This window comes from Alligator sinensis, unplaced genomic scaffold, assembly GCF_000455745.1.
Source record: "Alligator sinensis unplaced genomic scaffold, ASM45574v1 scaffold129_1, whole genome shotgun sequence".
Classification (NCBI taxonomy): Eukaryota; Metazoa; Chordata; order Crocodylia; family Alligatoridae; genus Alligator; species Alligator sinensis.
The window spans coordinates 520,207-541,771 of NW_005842303.1; the positions used below are offsets into that span (position 1 = coordinate 520,207).

Consider the following 21,565-nt stretch of genomic DNA (forward strand, 5'->3'; position numbering starts at 1 on the left):
AAAAAAAGCTAAAAGCAGCAAATCTAGCCTTTTGCACATCGGGAAGAAAGACGTCCTTAGCTATAGGGGTTAGCCTCGGTGGGACTGTGCAGAGGTGTTGCAGATCACACAAACATATGCACAGCTCCTTTTTTTTCTTTTTTTTTTTTCTTTTTGCTGCGGCAGCAGCTTTGCTGGCTGGACTGTGCTAAGAGGGTGAACTTTGCTCCTGTTTCACGTTAGTGACGGGAAATGGAAGATCAGCTCCCGGGGATCATCTCGCTGGTGCTGCCGCCGCTTCCTCTGGTGCAGGCGTGTGGTGGAGGGGCTGGGTTGGGAAGTCGCAGGCAGGCTGCAGCTTGCTCCATTAGACTTTATTTACATACCCACTAGCTATGTGCAGAGAGGAGCTCTGCCTGTGCCTCTGAGGTGGTGGTGGTGGGTTTTGGAAGCTGCCTGAAGAAGCCTCCTCTAGTTGGAAACCTCCTGAGGGCAGCGAGGGGGCATGCAGGAGGTCTGAGCCGGGGAATGGGTGCGAGTGCTAAAGGCTGCGCGGTGCTGAGGTGCTGGGGAGCCCGGTGTCGCTGGAGGTGGGAGCAGCAGCTGCGTCCCGCCTGGTCCGGCGTGGCTGGCGGGCGGCCTCGGCCCATCTTGGACATGTCCTACTCCCGTCACTTTCTGGATTTCCAGGGCTCGTCTATCCCCAGCTCCATGAAGAAGCTGGTGGTGACAAAGCTGAGCTCAAACTTCCGAGACGCGGTTACCCTGTGGCAAGACTCGCCTGTGCCACTCCCGGGAGATGGAGACCTCCTTGTCAGGAACAGGTGAGAGCCTCCTCCTCCCCTGCCGCCCCTCGCCCTGGCCTCGGGTCCTTCTCGCCCCAAGCCTGCTCCCCCCGGCTCCCCGCACCCGGCGGGCCTCTCTCACACACACACCACATGCTCACTCACTTCGTGATCGCAAATACACACATGCTCACTCACTTTCTGATCACATACACTCACTTTGATTGCACACACACACATGCTCACTTTGTGATCACACATGCTCACTCGTGTTGTGATGATCACACATGATCACTCTTGACCTCACACACATACACGTACTCATTTTCTGATATCACACACGCACATGCTCACTCGTGTTGGGATCACACACACAGATGATCACTCTTGATCACACACATACGCATACTCATTTTGTGAAATCACACGGATTCACATGCTCGCTCATTTTGTGATACACACACACACATGCTCACTCACTTTGTGATCCCATCAAGTTGCACCAGCTGCCATCTGGCGACTGTTAATTTAATTTTAGTATTATTGTTGTTGTTTTGAACGTCTGATGCCACCGTCCTTTCTTCCCCACCCCCTCTCCACCGTGTGCTTGCGTGTGTGTGTGTGTCTGTGTGGGGAGGGGGGTCTCTGTGGGGGGGCTGCTTTGGGGGTTGGTTTGCTTCCCCTTGCCCATGCAATGAAACATATCAGGCGCTCTCAGGAGAAGGAAGGAGGCAGCTTCTTCCCCCAGTTTTACTTCTCGTTTTGCGAGGCTGGAGAAAGGGCAGCAGCATCTGCAAGCTGAAAGTTTTCCCCTTGAGATTTTTTTCTAGGAAGGACTGAAACTACCAGGAAATGACTTCTAAGTCCCTCCCAGGTTTCTGTCTGTCTGTGTGCTCGTTACATGCCCGTGCAGCCATCCACGGACGTGTCACTCTCCTTATCTTCGCCATGTCAATGTCTTTGTGACACCAATGCCTGGGCACGTTACTGTAGCCCTGGGCTTGGGTGGGGAGCGGTATGTGTTGCACACATGCACGCATGTGGGGTGGGTGTGGTGTTCTGTGTACAACCTTGTGTATGTTTCCCTTCTGTCTGCTGCCTCTTTTTTCTTTTCTTTCTTTGTGTGTGTGTGTGTGTGTGTGGTGTGGTCCTCCACGTCACTAACCCTTAGTAAAGAGTGAATCAACAGGAAGGCAAAGGGATCTCAGTGTGTCACCGCTACCCTCCTTCCCCGTCACCCTTCACCGTGTCGGCACCACTCCATCCTCCTCTCCCCCTCCTCCCCCAGCTGCCAAACCTAACATCAGGAAAGGAGAGCCTTCCAGATGTGTCCTGAAGCTGTTAAACGCCGCACGAGCCTCCCTACCCTTTCAGGGAGTTTATAACTATTGTTAGTCTCGCCTGTGAAGTACGATCCTTAAATTGTTGGCTATTTTTACACTGAAAGAGGGTCACGCTGGGACTCAGGCGGTGACATTTTGCTTAACATAATACGCAGTAAATTGTGCGCTCGATAGTACTGTACGTTCAGCGTCTTGATCAGCTCACAATAAAGCGAGGGCTGCGAGGACAAAACGTACCTTTCTCCCAGAGACTTTATAAACCTATTTATTTTTATTGGCTCCCTCCTAGATGTTATCGTTCCTTAAGATAAAAGTAGGGCTTTTAAAGGTCAGAGGTTTACCTAGCCATGTGGGGAAGCTGAAACTCTGGAAGCCCTGGAGCAGATTGTGTGGTTGGTGCAGTCGAGGGGAAAAGGGAGAAGAGCCCTTTCAGGGGCTTGCAGAAGAAAACAGGTCAGACCCCAAAATATAAGTAAATAACCCCAAACTTGCCCTTCCTTGAATCGGTAAGGACGTCCCCTAATAAAGCACACTACCAGGCATGAAAACAAAACTGGAAGTTTACTAACTCTTTGAGTCTCTTATCGCTATCCAATCTCCATGCTGTGTATGGTTCCATAATGGGTGTAACATGTACGATGCACAAAAGGGGGGGGGGGGGGAGACTCGATGCATTTCTCTGCAAAGCTTCCTACAAACTTTAACCCGCTATTTTGCAGGAGGGGTGGGCGGGGGGGAGCCTCAAACACCGACTTTCTGCACCCACTAATGCCAGTACTGGCATGAAATACTCATGAGATGAGAGTGTGTTTGTTTATTTATTGGAAGAGACCGATTGACTTGCAATGGAAACAGTTACAAAAACTGTGGCAAGTCTTAGTGCAGGCGAGCTGGATGTTATAAGACTGCTACGTCGTTGTTGTGTCATCCCCTCCCCCACACCCCCTTGCCGTCTCTCTTCCCTCCCTCCTCCTTTCCCTGTGAAATGTGAAGGTTTATTAATGTAATTTATTTTGTTTTCCCTGTAACTCTTCTTTCATCCCCCCGCGCCCCTCCCCAGTCCCTGGGTGGGCTCCCTGGGTGCTGGGAGGACAGGCACACCCCACGGTGGGGAAGTCACCCGAAGGGAAGCAGGAGCTGGTCCAGGCACTCCGGCAGGCGGCTGCTGTGTCTGAACCCATCACTTTCTAGGAAGGGGTGGAAGTGGGAGAAGGGGATCCACTGTAAGTTTAGAGTTCACAAGTTCAGTTGACCCGAGGTTATTTATTATGATGTCTGGCGATTTTCAGACACACCCGGGCTTCCCACCCAGGACTGTACGTCTCGCATAGCCAACCTCTGCTTCTGTACAGCAGGAAGCAAGCCCGGAGTGTTTCCCCTTTCGCTCTCCCACTCTGGGAAGCTGTTTGCCATCCCGAAGGGACCCGGCTTTATTTAACCACATTTCATAATAGGTAAAAAAAACCAAAACCAGAAACACCCAGGATCTGCAAAACAATAACAATAAATGCCTTGAATTTCCAGAGTGCATTGCCAGATTTGTTCATTTTAGTCCCAGTCACGCCCATGAACAGTATTAATTGCTTTGAGCTTTTTATGCAAAACAGTCCTCATTCACGGTAAAATCTACTTTGGGGTTTAGGGAGCTATGGCAGGGGGGAGGTATTTGAGTCCACGTATTTATTTATTTATAAGTAAGCTGTCCTTCTATTAAGTGGAACTTTTTCTACACCCCACCCCCCCTTTTTTTCTCTCTGTCTCTCTGGAAAAATAACCCAAGAACCTTTCCTTCTGTGTCTTGGTTCTTAGCAGAAAAATCCATCATAGCCTTTATTCACAGAGAAATGCTTTTAAACCAGGAATCGATTTAAAACAATAAACTTTATCATTTCGATTGTGTGGAGGGGTGGGGGAAGGAGAGAGGAAAGCGAATAAAACCCTTAAGGAAGCCATTTCTGCTTCTGATGTGCATTGGTCCTGTTCGCAAGAGAGGGAAGGGGCTTCGGTTTTATTACAGAAGAATGACCCAAAGGGGATGGGGGGGATATGATTTCCCTAAGTTATGGGCTGGTTTCGAGCTCTTTGTAAAGGAGTGACGGGTTATTTCGTTTCCAAAATATTTTTTTAACGATTTCCTGTGGAGGTAGAAGATAATAGGAGGTGGGGGGGGAGTTTATTGAAATAAAAAGGAGAAAGGTGGCGGGGGGAAGAGATTTTGAACCAGGAGTTAGTGGCGCACAGGAGGAGCGGGGAATTATTTCTGCTGTTTGGGTTGAGGATTGCTTTCTTTCTAGCGTGCTCCTGCTTTGGGCGACTCTGTTTTGTCTGCACGAGAGGCTCTTCTGCTGGATTTCGGTCGCTTACTTTGTGTTGTGGGGCGAGAAGCAGCATTTCCTCCCCTCCGCAGGCTCGTCCTGCTTTTAGAATAAACAGCACGAGGGGGGTTCAGCCCTGCCGTGTAAATCCAGCGGGTGACTCAGCGCCTGCAATTATTTTGGGAGAAGCCAATCCCGATTTAGTGCCTTTGCTCAGGTCTTCAGCTTTTGAGACTCACTGAGCGCCGGGCCTCTGCAGCTGAACCAGCGCTGACGCGAGGACACCGGCAAGTTATGGAGAAAGCGGGTCACTTCGGAAGGATCGTGAAGGCGCGCGCACACGCACACACACGCACTAAACCCCACACACACCTGAAAAAAAACACTAACACATTAAAAAACCCACTCTCACACACACATTAAAAATATCCACTAACACACACATATATATTAAACTCCCTCACTAACACACCCAGATATTAAAACCTCCCACTAACACACACATATGTTAAACCCACTCACTATCACACACATACTAAACCCCCCCACTAAGACATGTACACACACATTAAAAAACTGTACACACATTTTAAAAACATCAACACGTACACATATTAAACCCCCCACTAACATACGTACACCCCCCAAAAAACCCACTAACACACATAGATTAACCCCCCTCATTAGCACACGCACATACTAACCTCCCACTAACACACACACATTAAAAAACCCTACTAACACACATGCATTAAAACCCCCCACTAACACACGTACACATACATTAAAAAACCTCACTAACACGCACATTAGAAACACTAACACACACGCACACACATTTAAAACCCCACTAACACACACACACTCACACTTTAAAAAAAAAGCCCCGCTAACACTCCAGGCATTTCTTTCTTGCCCTCCCGAAGTCACCTCTCTACCTCTTTTCACACAGAAGTTTACAAGCTGAGCTAGAACTTATTCCTACTGATTTTTTTGATTTTTTTTTTTAAAGAAAAATCAAAGCGTCTAAAACTGCCTGGCCATACCGCCTGCCTCCTTAGAGCACCTTGAACGACAGGGTTTAAAGTTAAAAAAGGGTGGGGGGAGATAGATGATATGGTCGAATTCAGACGTTTCATTATTTCCCCACGCGGGGAGTCAAGGGGGAAACACCATTGCTCGTAATAAAAACCACCCCCTAGTCTGCTCCCAGAAGCGTGAGTTTAGCAATTAGGAGTGGGTGAGAAGAAGGGGTTCAGTGTGTGTGGTGTGTGTGTGTGTGTGGTGGGGGGGGTTGTACTTTTAGCAGCCCGGGAGCCCGTATTGATTAATGATCATCATGGTCCCACCAGTCCAGAGAGAATCGTTTCGCAGGGCAGAGGCAGCTTTGAAGAAGCCCAGCTTGGGGCTGGGGGTGGGGAACACCAATTCTCACCGGCTCGCATTAGCCAGCACTTGCACGTTGCTTTGTTTCCTCCTAGCAGCAGATATGCTGAGGACCGGCGCCCCGGTGCAGACAGGGGAGGGGAAGGACCGCGGGGGGAGAAGGAAGCGTTTCTTCCCTGCCCCGAGCCCCTGCCTGCCTCCAAATCCCCCCGTCGGGTCGCGACCGAGGGCAAAGGCATCCGCGGGCTGGAAGAGGCCCAGGGCTGGAGGGCGGAGGCAGCCGGCCTCGCCCCCTGACCCGCACCGGGCACCTGCCCGCCGTGCCCCGCAAGGTGCCGCGGTCCCGGCCATCCTTTCCCCCGCGCGCCGCGGGCTGGGCAAGCCGGGGAGCAGCCCTGCCCCTGCGCCTCGCGCAGCAGCGTCCGGGGGTAAAGGCGCCGGCAGCAGAGGGGAAAGGAGCCCTTTTTATTATCATTATTTATTTTTTTTAATTTTTTTTCCCTCCCCCTAGGTGCAACTGCATCCCCAGGAGGGAGCTGCCGCTCGCCCCCGCGCTGGGCAGCCCCCCGGAGCCCCGGGGACGAGCTGGGGCAGCCGAAGCGAAATGCGCCTCGTGCAGCCAGCCCAGCTCCCTGCTCGCAGCTCCCCGGGGCCCTGCGGGCGCGCTTGGGCCTGGGGAGCTGCTGCCGCGGGCCCCGGGGCTTCAAAGAGTGGGACGGGGACACTGGGGGTGGCAGGGCTCTCCCCCGCATCTGGACAGAGCCGGGAGACTTGCTTTGTTCGAGCTGGGGCAGCCGAAGCGAAATGCGCCTCGTGCAGCCAGCCCAGCTCCCTGCTCGCAGCTCCCCGGGGCCCTGCGGGCGCGCTTGGGCCTGGGGAGCTGCTGCCGCGGGCCCCGGGGCTTCAAAGAGTGGGACGGGGACACTGGGGGTGGCAGGGCTCTCCCCCGCATCTGGACAGAGCCGGGAGACTTGCTTTGTTAGGAGAGCTGAAGTCAGGGCAGAAGGAGGGGAAAGCAACACTCAGCCTTCCTCCCTGGCTGGATGCTCGTGCCTATATAGGGCTGTCTCTCCCTCTCTACTAATATATCACACACAAGCTTAACCTTAGTGCAAGTCTGAGACCCTCCATAGCATGGAGAAGTGAGAAATCCAAATAAGCAAAGCACTTGGGGGTGTGGAGGTTTGGTTTTGTGGGGTTTTTTTAGTTTTGTTGGTTGGGGTTGGGGGGGGGTTGAAGTTTTTTTTGCTTTTACTTCTCATTACTGTATGCCTAAGCGATTTCACCTTACACCCGCACACAGCATTTGACCGTATGGCTAAGCATGACAATTAATACTGCACCATTTGCGTACTTCTCCAGCTTTTCTCATGACATCAAATACATCTTTAGGTTGTCACTTCCACATGGAGGGAAAAAAAAATCCTGGTGCTTTTCTGCTGCCTGTGTAAGCCTCTCCTTGACACTTCCTGGTTATAAGAAAACTCCCCCCTCCCTGCCCCCCTCCTTCCTCCTTGTGTATCAAGGTATTTTTGTTACAAGTGCCTTTAACATGGGGGGAAAAATGTTAGTAAAATACCTCGCGTGGAATACCATAATGAAACTTCTCTTTTGGTGCCAGTCAAGTTTAGTATAGATCGGTGTCCTTTTTTTACTAAACATGCAGCATTCATTTTCACCTGTTAGAGGTCAACAGGGCTTCTAAACATTAAATGCTCCATCTTACAATTTCAGTCCTTTTATACAAGGTTGTTTTGTAGCTCAGCGAGTCATTTATATACAGAAAAATATTTTCATGTTGGCATTAACTGCATCAAAAGGCAAATTTGTTATAGTGGCTCCATCCATTTAAAAAAAAACAAACTCGCCTGCAGTAACATGACCTTGCAAACGACATCGATAGTTAATATTATTATTAGTCATTAACAGTATTACTATAATCAGAAATGTAAATTTGTTGTCAGAATCAACATATTTACCACTTTACACATATTTTATTTCATGGTGCTTTTACATCTTTTGTAAAGGGGTCAGTTATTTTTTGTCCTTCCACCTCATTCAGAATTATTTTTTATTTTGGGGGTAGGGTGGGGGTTGCCAGTTAAAATGGATGTGTATACAATACTTTTTAAAGACTTGAGCTATCTAGAATAGTAGAACAGTTAAATAAAAAAGTCTGAGGAAAAATTCTTTTTTTATCAATACATATTCACTTCTTTTTAAGTAGCATGATGTAAACAGTTTTCCCAACTATCAGTTTTTTTGAAAAAGCACCATTACGACTTCTTATACCATAAATTAAAAGGGGAGATTTTTCACAGGGCAAAAGTATTTGAGAAGGAAAGCATGTTAACAATTTTTTGTTTTCTCCTAGATTTGTCGGCATTAATGCATCTGACATAAACTACTCAGCTGGTCGATATGACACTTCAGTAAAACCCCCATTTGATGTAGGTTTTGAAGGTATTGGTGATGTGGTTGCCTTAGGGCTGAGTGCTAGTGCCAGTTACACAGTGGGCCAAGCTGTGGCGTATCTGTCACCAGGGTCTTTTGCTGAGTATACTGTTGTGCCTGCCAAAAATGCAGTTCCTCTACCCTCTGTGAAACCTGAGTTTCTTACTTTAATGGTAAGCGGCACTACCGCGTACATCAGTCTAAAGGAGCATGGAGAATTATCTGAAGGCAAGAAGGTTTTGGTCACAGCAGCAGCTGGAGGAACAGGCCAGTTTGCTGTGCAGCTTGCAAAGAAGGCAAAATGCCATGTAATTGGAACTTGCTCTAGCGATGAAAAGGCTGGTTTTCTAAGATCCATTGGCTGTGACCATTCTATCAACTATAAAACTGAAAATGTTGGTGCAATTCTTAGGAAGGACTACCCAGAAGGCGTGGATATAGTGTATGAATCTGTTGGTGGAAAGATGTTTGACTTGGCTGTCAACTCCTTGGCTACCAAAGGGCGTCTGATAGTTATTGGGTTTATCTCTGGCTACCAAACCCCTACTGGCCTTCAGCCTATTAAAGCAGAATTGCTGCCAGTAAAACTGCTGAAGAAATCTGCCAGCATCCGGGGTTTCTTTTTGAACCATTACCTTTCCGAATACCCAATGGCTCTGAAACACTTGCTCAAGATGTGTGAAAATGGAGAACTGGTCTGTGAGGTGGACCTTGGAAACTTGTCTCCAGAGGGCAAGTTCACTAGCTTGGAGTCTGTATTCCGTGCTGTAGATTATATGTACATGGGAAAAAACATTGGAAAAATTGTAGTTGAATTACCTCACTCTGTCAACAGTAAGCTGTAAAAACAGAACAATGATATAAATCAAAAGAGAGAGAAAATGGGCACGTTGTGCCCCAGAATTACTAGAAACAATTTATTTAACACAAAAAAACCCTTGGTAATGGATATTATATTAAAAAAAGCATTCGGGTGTTAATAAAAAGTTTTGATTGTTAAAAAACCAAAAAAAACCCAGCTAAATTAAACCAGTGTCACTGGCAAGAACTTAAATGTGCCTGTGTTCAATTCTGTAACTTTTTACAGGCTGTGTTGCCCAGTCTAATGTTAGAGGCAACCATTATTCTCAGCAGTTAAAATAAGTCTGGTTGCAAAGGCTGAGCCAATCAGTCTTTCTTCAGTTTGATAACATTTTACAATCCAGTTAGAAACATGTTATATAAATTATTTAAACAGAAAGAAAGAGACAGGCCATGATCAAAATGTCTTTAGTTTACAGCAAACAAGTAAATATATATATATTCACATCTTGTAGAAGTTTTGTTATTTTATGATATTTCCAGAAAACAGTGAAAAATAATAATTTAAATGTTTTGGGTAGCAAAGCTGGTAATAATACTAGGGTTACATTGTGCACATGAGTCATATTTCATAATCAGTTATTTATGGAAAATGTATCCTCTGGTTCTAACATGGCAGAAATATAGAAAAAAAAATCCACAGATGAATTTTTTTCTTTTACTTCCAAAGTTACAATTTACAAATAACTCTGCAGCTTTCACTTAAGTCTTTGGTTACAATTTGGAACATTCATTTTATAGTTTTGCCTTGATGTTTGTTATTATTACTGTTTACGCTCTATTCTCCGCATTAATGCACAAGGCAGGCTTACTGCACTACAGTTTTGAATTGTGTTCACATGTACAGAGGTCATGTACTAAACTAAGGATTTAATAAAGTCCAGAAAAATATCCCCATGTGTGTAGTATTTATTCATACTGATACAATTCTTGTAGATTAGCTTTCCTATAGTAGTGCAGCTTATTGTAGCATACTTGGCTAATGCTTAATATTTGGTATGGCTTCTCATAGCCATGGTATTATTTTTTCAGTAGTGCTGCTTTGTGGGCCTTTTAGTAAATAACCAGGTAGTTTTTTAGAAATTCACTGAGTTCAACATACACGTCAAGTATAAATAAAACTGTAACTGGGGAACAGGTTCCACAATAGGTGCAGTTAAAAAGTTTGTAATGTTTTGAAAGTTATTGCTGGTTTAAGAGCTACTGCTACTTATGCATATAAGGTGAATACTTCCTAGGTGTGGTAAGGTTTTTCAAAATTAAAATATTTTAAACTATGCTTATTGTACCTCTTTTTAGTGTAAGTATATACAATTTTAGAGACTGAGCCAGCTGTACCCACTGAAGTCTGAGATTTTTGAGTTTAATGGAATTAGAGCGCACAAAACGAGGCACCCTGCTGGTACCCAGCAATCATAGGACATTGCCATACTACATGGAAAAAAATACTGGGTTAATTTTAATCTTGGGCAGTAATCAGATCTGGCTGTACACATAGGTTGCAGCTTCATTAAAAGTAATATGCAATAAGAACTTCAGCAATTCTAATGTAAATGGGGACTACATAGAATTCATTTTCCAATTTCTGACCTCATATTGTATTCCCACTGCAATGTGATGTACATCAGATATTGCTGTTTAACAGATTTGTACCCAGCCCAAGAATCATACCTGTTCTGCCATGTTTGACTATATGTATCAATTATGCTGCTTTGGGCTATTCAGGAAAGATTTTGTCTCTCTTACATTTTCCAAGTCATGTGGATCTTGCTGTTCCTTTTTTTTTTTTTTTTTGATGGAGGGGTTCAGGGGAGTGGCTTGTTTGTTAGTTAGTTAAACATGATATTACTGTAAAGCATTTTTTTTTGGTCATTGGAAAGTATGTTACATTTGGGATGTCCAACCAGATGCTAGGAGGCAGAGAATCTCACTACTTTGCCAGATCCTTTCCCAATCAAAGATTATTAACGGTTTTATTTTGTAGAATGTTGTCTTTCCTTATGTTCAAACAGGGGACATCCTTGAACAATAAACATATCTGAGAAAAAGCCCAATTTAGACCAGTTCTTACAAAAGTCAAGATAAGAATCAAAGTTAAGTCTGTGGCATGCAAGAAAACCTCATGGGGGAAAATTTGTTCAAATTAGATGCCTCGAGTTGAGCACAAAATCCACATTTGGTTACTTAAGTAAGTGCCCAACTGTCAGAAACACCAATTAGAAGTAAGTCAACAGATTTGGGGGCCCCTTTATTAATTCAAAAAGTTAGGTCCTAGCATCTTTTATATATGATAATATGAAATCTGCAGGACATTCTGTGTTCCTTTAACACAGAATGTGTTACTTGTTTTAATAACCTTCAGTAATGCAGTCATTCCAGGCTCCACCACTACTACAACTAAAATGAGAGAACAGAAACACCTTTAGCACTTTTCTACATGTATGTTCAAATGTGACATTTTTCTTAGTTGTAATGTTGGTTTGGAAGGGGTCATTTATCATTACTTTAATGCTCTGTATAACATTATTACCACATTTCAACTTCTTTATATGTAGAAGTTGAATGCCCAATTTAGCGATGCAAAAGCATTTTTGGATTCTAAGTTGGGCTATAGCAGTTGGTTTGTCATATTCATCAAACACTTACATTATGCTAAAGAGGTATCTTAAGTTATGCATGATTGTTCTTCCATGAATGAATCCAGGATGGTTAGTGATCTATAAAGCTAAGAGTTATTACTGATTCCTTTAGATGATTGAAGAAACCAACAATATCTGGGGAGGGAAATGCAGGTATTTCTGAAGCGTATGTATGACCTTATTCCTGTTGCAATCAGTGACAATTCTCAGGTGTAAGAAGAAGAAAACAACTTTTTCTACTTCATTCAAAGCACATATTATAAGATGGCTACAGCATGTATAAGGCTGATTTTGAATAAGTGAGCTATGATGGATTTAAATAATACTAAAATATTAGATGGACAGGAAAACGTATATGGCATGCACACAGTGAGGGTTTAAATAATGCTAGGACATTGAACGCAGAAGGAAAAGAAATACTGTAGACTCACAGCAAGGGATTAATAACAATACACTTAATATGCTTGCAGAAAAGGTGTATTAAAAGCTGTGTGCACAGTAGGGACTTAAATGATTAAAAATAATAATACATTTGCCTGGGAAGTACTAAGTATACTATACGTAGAGAGCAGGGATTTAAATAATAATAATATTAATAATAGCTCATTGAGATGTGGTTGCTGGCACTACATCCTAATTTTACCTTTCCAAATGAATTTGCTACGGCAGAATCTAACATTGCTTGTTGAGGGTAATAGCAGTGCTCCCCCTTCCAACACACACACATACACTTCCATGGCAAACAACAAAGAAATGTGATGAAGGGCTAGTTACATGCTTTTTCTTCTGAATCTCTCTCTCGTACGTACACACTCTACACCCATCAGCACATTTTACAGATATGTTTCCTATTTAATTGCTATGCTGGAATTTCTTAATGCCTTTTTGAATTAAGTTAGATTCCTACCAGGCAGCAGTGTGGGATATGCTTTTTTTTGCTTTTTTTTTTTAATAGGTGGCCAGATATAACTGCCATACCATGTAAATACAAATGATTACAGTTGCTCAGGGAAAAGTTTCTAACAGTATTTGAAAATGTTATATCTTTTTCTTCCTTTCATCTAAGGAGTAAAGAAATTCCACTACTGAATGGCTGTTAGTATCTATTTTACAAGATTTACTCATTTTCAGGTACCTAATGTAGCTGCTAGCATGCATGCACAACAATACAATTTATATGGTAAATGGAACCAAATAATGGCTTCACTGAATGTTATGGCTGCACTGAAGGGAAATGTCACGGTAAATAGCTGCCAAATTATGGATCATGCCGAAGTGTCACAACTGCACTAAAGACAAATAGCACTAGAGGCTATTGCCACTGTGACGCTTTTGAGTTATGAAGAAGAGGAGCAGCCTGATGTGAGGCTCTTTGTGTCCTCATTATAGCAAAGGGTTACTGGTGCAATGTACAAGAAAACCTAGTCCAACGTGGTGGTTAGTTATTAATCTGCCCCTTTCAGATCAAACAGCTGTAGCAAAACAGAAAAATCTTTGCCTTTCTTCATAATGCATATACACACACAAATAAAGAAAAAAAATGCAGGTTTTATGAATGTAAATGTGTACAGGAAATGACTGGTAATGGAAAAATGTTGTAATAAAATAATCCAATCAAAGAATATTATTAAATTTAACATAGTATGTGTCTGAAAGGTTTAGTTGCTTCTTATGCAGATAGATGTGTGAAATATAAGCAATAATGCACTTTCTCTCTTTGTAAAGACTTGAGTAGTAAGGACATTACCAACTAAATTGCTTCTTCTAAACTGAAGTGAGTCCCGGTTTCTTTCATTTTAATGGGAGGGTAATAAAGATGAAAGACTAACATTTTAACTGATGGATCCCTTAAGCTACAGAATAGAAATTTATTATGTTTTGAGGGGATATGCTAAATCCAGAAATGCAGGAGGGAGGGGGAGATCCCAGGTAAAATAAAAGCAAACTAAAAAAAATAATTTAACATTTTATGGATGGAAAACTATGTACTGCTTTTATTTATGCTAAGCAAACCATTCTATTTTTTAATTTGGGCACAGCATCAGAAATATATTTGAAAAGGGGTTGGGAATGGAGGTCACAATTCAGAAAGTGGTCTCTTTTTTTTGTACAATCATTTTTTAAGTCCAGTAGATAACATTAAGTGAAATGAGTTTCATGGCCTCAACAATTCCTTAACAAACCATTGTACATACCACAAATAAACCATCCATAATTCAACACAATTGTCAGTCTCTGTTTTAGAGAGGGAGGCCAGAATTGAACAATCATGATGGATAAATTACTTCTCAATTCTAGGGAGAGTGGCCTTCCTTCCACATCAGGCTAAAGGTCATTGGTAGGGCAGTGAGGAGGGAGCTTGTACATTAGTTAACTCTAATGCACTAATAGTGTGTGGATAAACAGAAGAACTACACTAATTAATTATAGTTAGGCTTGGGGGGGAGTTTTTTTGGTGGGGGAAGAGGGAAGGGAATTCTTGAAGAACACTTATTTTGTTCTTACATATTTTGCCTCCTTGCTACTCTTTTTCCATTGCTCCCATGCAAAAATAACAAATAGTAGATGGGTCACATTTCTCATAAGTATATTAGAGCTTTCAATTTTAATCATTGGAAAAATCCACATCTCAGAGTATATACAAAGAAGAGACTCTAAAAAGGTTTTTATCCTGTGGCAATAACACATTCTGCTTAAAATTCTTACAGTGTAGCCTAAAGCAGTGTGGGGGGAACTGTCCAAAATGGGGTAGAGCATGTTTGAATGGCGATTAGTGTACCCAAAATTTATTTTATGTATAGCGCATTGGCAAGTAGCTGCTTCTTATTAAATGAAAATCCTGTATTATGTACTTCAGGAACATTCCAACTAATGAGTATGTAATGTCCTTAGTATAACACAGAACTTCTTTTTCTGTTCACAACCACAAGATGCTGGAAACTTGACAAATGATATCATTTAAGACAGATGCCTGCCTTAGGGACCTGTTTTTTGGCTTCCTGTTTCTGGCTTTTATTTCAGTAACATTTGTAATTGCCATAGGATCTGTACCTGTGTAGTGTTTTAACCCCTTCACATATTCACCCCTTCACATTAATTCACCAGATTGGCATTTTCCCCCTCAAGTAGTATGTCTGTCTCTCTCTCACAAACACACACACACACACACACACACACACACACACACACACACACACACACACGAAAGCTGAGGTTTATTAGAGTTGACGATAGGGTGACACCATTTAGAAAGGAAACGCATACTGTGCTAGTTGTGTTTTACTGATTTTAACACAAAAAATGCATGTACACCAGGCCTACGGAAAACAAGAGCTGCCAGGTGTGACCTGCTGATTCTCTGTGGATTAGAACAAGGATTCCATACATACATTTTAGATAGGCAGTCTTCCATAAATACTAGATACTGGAGAGGTGAAAAATAGCTTGCTTTGGGGTCCATTTTGACATCCGTTCTCCCTCCCATATTGATAAAAAAAAAAATCTTTGTTATAGATGTGAATGCAGTCTGAAGCTAGTTTTATATGTAGACTTTTATTTTCAGAAAAAAATACAAAACACATGCACACAACAGCTTTGCTTTAATGAAGGCACCAATTCACAAAGGAAATCTCAATATTTGGTTTTAAATTCTACACTGTACTTGTAGTAAAAAGTGGTGGTAAAAATGGGACACCAGTGGCTCTAAGCTACTTATGAACCCTTAAGGTTTGAGGCTGGTTTCAGGCAGGTGCTACTCTAATTAATGGCAGACACCCAAAGGCTAGTTCTCAGAGCTAGAGCAATCCAGTATCTTTGTAGCAGCAAGGTATGGGTGCACCCTCTCTTGTACCCTGCCCTGCAAGAGTATTTGTAAGAGGCCACTACACAGCCAGTTATGATGGTTCTCTGCTGTATTTGCACAGGGAAATTCTCTTCAGGCTCCATGAAGCCCAGTTTTGGCCACACAATGCCACAGTGGCATATAGGGGAGGCCAGGGCAGAAACAGAGTCTCAGTAAAGTAGCAGCACATACACCTGACACTTGCTGTGTGAAAAAAAACAGAATATTTGTACAGAAAAAGTACTGCTTTCCAAAAAATAATATTTCACTATGCCATTTTGAGCAAATTCTAGCTTCCTGTTACCGGGTATTTAGCATCATATGACCTCTGCTCTTAAAACAGACTGATCATGTGAAGTGTTGAGAACCGTCATCTCCCTAAAGAATTGGAGTGGAGTGCATTGAGCACCTCCAGAAAGCACTCCAGGCTCTGCAGGATCAGGACCAAACCTCATAAATGTTCTTCCTGAGCAACTCTTACACAGACCAGAGATAGGAAGCCTAGGACATACTACACACAAATATTAGAGTAGCGAGAACAAAACAAGCAGGGGCCAGGCCAAGTCACTTCTGACATTATAAATAGGGTGACCATATATCCCAATTTGTCAGAGACAGTCCTAGATTTCATAGGCTGGTCCCGACTGGTTGGTGAAAATTGAAACAAAAGTCTCAGAACCACAGGGGCATCAGGTGCAGTCTAGCAGGGAAATGAAGTGTCATGATACATCAGGAAGGCAGGTGGACTGGAGTGGTGCTCAGCCCACCCCGCACCTTCTGCCACTGCTCAGGAGGAGGTAGGCTGGGCACGTTGGGGTGGAGGGTGGTACCAATCTGTCCATCTTGCTTCCGCACAGCAGCAGCGGTGCCCGCCTGCCTGCTGCACCATGCCGCTCCACCTCTCTGCCAGACTGCACCCTGCAGCCCTCCCCGCCTGCCTCTGTCAGCAGCAGCACCACTGACTTGAGAGGGGGGCCCCAGGTTTCCTTAAAAATAATATGGTCACTCTAATTATAGGGTTCATTTTCAAAGTGTTTCAAAGAAAGTACACAGGCACACAAATCTCATTATGTGTTACTAGGATTTGTGCACAGGCCTCTTACATGCTCTCTTAAAAATGTACCCCTAAGGGACTAATTCACAAAAGAAATGAAAGGAAAGGAAATTTGTATAGTTTCTGTAAGCAGTAAGACAACATGCAGTGCAGTTCTGGCTGATTACAGTATGCCTCAGGTGGGCTGTGAGGCACAAGGCCGAAAGCCAAGCAAGTCCAACCACCCAAGAAACAGTGATCTACAGAAATGCATTGTCTAGCATGTCTTATTGCCAGCATGAAAATAAACAATAATCAAAAAAATAAACCAACGTTATTCATATATTTACAAGGGATTATTGGCATGACTGTTTCTGGCAGCCAATCAGAAAGTTTTATTTGCATCTAGAGTTTTGAAAGCCAGTTCCTAATGTTAAACAAGGATAATGCTGGAAACTTGTTTGGCTTATTTGCCCCTTGACACCCATGTTTAATCCCTCATTGAAGCACTAATGAATGTTCCCTTTGGTTTTGTTTAACTTTTAGCGTAACCCCTGCATGCAAGTAGCATAATGTACTTGTGCAGGGCAAGGAATGGGTTGCCACATGGAAGTGGGTAGTACACTTTATTTTTCCTGTATTCTTTACAATCTGGGTGCTAGTTATTAGATCATTTGGCTTTATTTATTTATTTTTAACCTGGGAAACTGCAGTCTGCTACTGTGAGTAACTATATATAATGAGGAGATTTAGGGTCAGTCTCTTTTCCCAGTCATGTAAATAAGAAAAACTTCCTTGAAAGCACTGGTGTAAAACTTGTATCAGAGAATATGCTCTTTATTTCTCCAAGCATGTGTGTTTCTGAAGAATACCAGTACTTCCTATAGACCTATCTAACCTCAAGCTATTATGAAATTTCCCGGACCCTAACGACAGTTTGCAGGATATTAAGATTTTGGGAGTGTTCATAGTTACTAGTTCCTGTACGAACTGTGGAATAACTGTGCTAGTGGCATCAAATAGATTAGAAGGGTAGCAAGAAGGCTTCTGCCCAGGGATGCTATGAAATCTTCAACAACATCAGGTTTAAAAATCAATGACAGATGACCACCCATCTGCATTTTAAAAAATGGAATATTTAAATTATCGCTCCTCTTTCCCCTGTTCTTCAGATAGAGGGAGAAAACAGTTAAGAGAAGAATCCTGAGGGAGGCAGCCAGAAGTACCTCAGGCTTTTTACTTCCCCACTGTAGGCAAGTATGGGTGCATCCACATGTGCGCTTTACTGTGGAGTAGACTAATTAGCAGCACAGTAAAGCATCACCATCTACACGTGCCAGTATTAAGGTGCAGTAAATGAATTAACTATGCCATAAGATAGTACTGTCCACCATAAGAGAGTACTGTTGGGGACAGTACTATCTTACAGTGGACTAATTAGCTGCAATGAAATGTACATGTAAATGCTCACCCATGGGCATACATTTCACCTGGTCAGCCCAGCCAACTGGGGCCAGACTCCTTCCTGCCACCTGGCCACACAGCTGCACAGGTTCAGCACCCTCATGCCTCATCCAGTGCTGACACTGCCACCCAGAGCCCAGGCCTGACCCCCACCCTGCCCCATTCCCTCTGCCAGCCCAGACCTGTTCTGCCCTCACTCAAATTGCTGCTGTCCCAAGCATATGTGTAGACACTCCACCCAGAAGCAGTTTACTCTGGCCCAAACTGCTCCAGAGCTTATTGTATCACACTAATTGCCTGTGTAGATGAACTCGATGGGTGCGTCAAGACAAGCATACACGTGTGGGTTGTGGTGCTGCAGACCCATCTGCGGCACTGCAAACTGCATGCACTGCACATTCAGGCATTTGCCACATTGATCATTTGCAGCACGATGGGTCTGCCAAAAAAACCCTTGGCAGAAAAAGCGGAGCAACACAAGTGGCAACAGCGTGTGCTGCCTGAAACCGGAGCCTGGCCAGCCAGAGCCATGCACCAACTGCTGACCAGGCTCCATGCACCCAGATCATCACTACTGGAGCCCCGAGAGGCCCTCAGGGCCTCAGGTGAGACTGCTGGGGCCAGCCCCGGTTCTGGCCCCAGCCTTCTCTACCCTACCTGGAGCATTTTTCCCCACATTAACCCCATGTGCAGGGGCATGCTCTGAGGCACAAATTTTTGCTGCTGTTTTTTTCCCTGTGGCAACTGAATGCCCCTGCTTGTGGGGATGTGACCTATGTGTGCCAATGAAGGAGTGGAGATAAGCTATCCCTGCCCTACAAAGTATAGGAGCAAACCTAGTGGAGCACATCAGTTTGGATGTAGGTAATGAATTGGATTTGAGATTTTCAGGTAATATACACAACAACATGGCTTCAGTTCTATGTTTTACCACAGAAGCAGGCACTATTTCTGCCTCAAACATAAACATCCAACATAACAGTTATTCATAGTGGAAAGAAACAAAACAATTTCCACTTAGATGATTTCATTTGCAGTATCTTTCACTTTATCTGTTAATGCTGAGGTTTAATGTGATGAGACTTGTTCTATTGCATAGCTGCTTTGCTTGTTTGGGGTAAGCTGAGAGGTCCCACAGTCACAATGTGTGTGTGATGAAGCAAAGGAGGAGCCAAATCTCTCCCTCCTTTGCAAAGCTGAAATTGCTGCAGCATAAAATAGCTAAGCATTGGCTATGCTACATGAACCAGAATCCTATAAAGTGAGCTTAGGACTGCAAAGAAAATATGCTGTAAGAAAGTGGTAAACTCTCCAGTGGAGGCAAAAGTGGACATCTGTTTGTAGAGCTGTTCAGGTGACTGGAAAAAAGCCAAAGCTGTGCTTCACCTCACAAGCTTAACAAGTGGTAACAGGCATGTTTCCTACATAAATAGAAGGCAATAAGATAGAGCACAGAAAACTCCCAGTTTCAACAGGAGTTCTTCACAAATACAGGGTATTGAATACTCACATTAACACCCTTCTCATAGCTTCTTTTCTCCTTATCTGCTCATTTTCAACCACTTACCAGCAAAATAAAGGTAGGAGGGATGGAGAAAGTGATTTCACTGCTTCCATGGATATTACTGCATGACCCTAGTGGGCTATTTCAACTATGAGTGTCAACAGTTAGGGAGCATGGTACTTTAAACAATGAAATGCTAATTGTGTTGTCATTATGGAATAATATATACAAGCATTCCATTAGATTTCCTCTGACTTCTCACAACAGGTGGATGAATACACAACTCCCAATCATCAAGGCTGGGTGGAAAACTTCTATCATCCTTGCAAGCCACATTTGTAAGACTGCTGGGATAGGCCTCATATTCTTAGTCACTGACCAAAGAAAGGGAGTTTTTCCCAGTATGTTGCTGTCTTTTCTATGATAAAAACCATCTACAATAAAATAAGAATGATTGAATGGATGCCAAAAGGACAGAGCCCAGTTCTGAAAATCCTCCATTTGTTAGCATATGCATAGTCTGAATTACTTCAATAGTACCACAGGGTGCATCTACATGGGGTGCATTAATGCACATTACCCTAATTTAAAGCACATCACGGGTGCACATCTACATGTTTAAAATGGTGAAATTAGGCTAATCATGCCTAAATTCGATACTGGCGTTAGTTAAAGTTCATTAACATACATGTAGATACAACCCAGCACTAATTTTAGTGCCAGGTCTGCCCAGCCACTAGGGGCAGATGGCAGGGCTCCAAAGACTTGGCACTAACTTTAGTACCAAGTGCATTAAATTTAGTATCAAGCCCCTACACATGTAGACACCTGCCAAGATTGCTTTTGTGCCAAGTGCACTAACTTTAGTACCAAGTCCCTGCACATGTAGACACCTGCCAAAAATGTCATAGTGCACATTAGCTTAATGTGCATTAAATTTAGTAGTGCTTAAATGCATGTGTAGACATGCCCACAATACAATAAGTGTGTGCTCCTTATTCTAAGAATAGTTTAAAGAAGCGTATTCTAAGAATAGGCTTAAAGGTTTATTGCAAGGGCTGCCTAAAATTTAGTTGTCTTTCTGCAAAATTTTAATGAAAAAAATGAATATTTTTTTCCAAACCACGTGGTTACTGTAATTGTAAGAAGAAATGAGTTTTGCACTGATATTTTCACATTTGGAACACATAAGACCTTATTATGTGATTTTCAAGCAAAATTGACTTATATTCAAGTAAAAAGCATGTAATGATGCCCACAGCTTCTAAATGAGATGCAAATATTGAACTTTACTGATAGTACTTTACTTCCCTTTCTGTTTTTGAGTGTATTCTTATCAACTAGGCTCAAACAAAGCAAAGGTATAAAATTCAGGAAAAGTAAAGATCTGCACAATCTTTGCCTTTGTCACCTTTCAGCTCCATCAGTAGCAGGACCTATGCCACTTGTAGGGAAAAGCATTTTTCATGTGCTCAGTCACCACAATGACAGGAAATGGTAGAATATTAAAGTCATTCTCTGATTTTTGCTTCACATGAACTCTGTTACTAGACAAACACCACAATGAAGGGCGCAATATAAACACCTACACAAAACAGTTTTGATGCTGCCTATAGAAAATCATTTGCTTTGCTTTGAGTCTTGTTTGATTGACTCACAGCTGGTAACCAGCAAGCTTTGGCAGGCCAATTCCAAATAGACAATGACTGCAGTCTGGACACACCCTGACACACAGTATGTCAAGAGGAGGCTCAAAACACCATTAAAGAAGTTCAGGAAGAGAGGGTTTGTACCCCTCTAATTTTCCCTTACTCCAGGCCCTATCATTCTTCCAAAGAAGGGAAGATTTAGCGGAGCGTAAGCCTAAGCTTATTCACTGCCCTTTTGTCATTTGGACCTCAGTGAATGTACACAATCTGGAGCAGTCTTTGCTCAAGGCAAACAAAGTAAAGAAGGAAGAG

General features: G+C 43.2%; 2 protein-coding genes across 3 annotated transcripts in view; one reads left to right on the forward strand and one right to left on the reverse strand.

The window, feature by feature from the left end:
* TSHZ1 (teashirt zinc finger homeobox 1) overlaps positions 1-1,367 on the reverse strand; it is a 68,436-nt gene extending 67,069 nt beyond the window's left edge. The window contains exon 1 of the mRNA XM_025209690.1: positions 1,245-1,367. The gene's annotated coding sequence lies outside the window, so the exon portion shown is untranslated. The remainder of the gene's footprint in view (positions 1-1,244) is intronic.
* On the forward strand, positions 7-10,903 carry ZADH2 (zinc binding alcohol dehydrogenase domain containing 2). 2 transcript variants are annotated; one of them, XM_006028299.3, is made up of 2 exons: positions 7-803; positions 8,183-10,094. In XM_006028299.3, exons 1-2 carry the CDS (start codon positions 508-510, stop codon positions 9,105-9,107), a joined length of 1,221 nt encoding a protein of 406 aa, XP_006028361.1. In that variant the 5' UTR covers positions 7-507; the 3' UTR covers positions 9,108-10,094. The 2 variants fall into 2 exon arrangements, with proteins under 2 accessions (XP_006028361.1, XP_025065481.1); XM_025209696.1 differs by lacking the exon at positions 7-803 and adding an exon at positions 1,504-2,560 and having other exon boundaries at positions 8,183-10,903.
* The last annotated feature ends 10,662 nt before the right edge of the window (positions 10,904-21,565 follow it).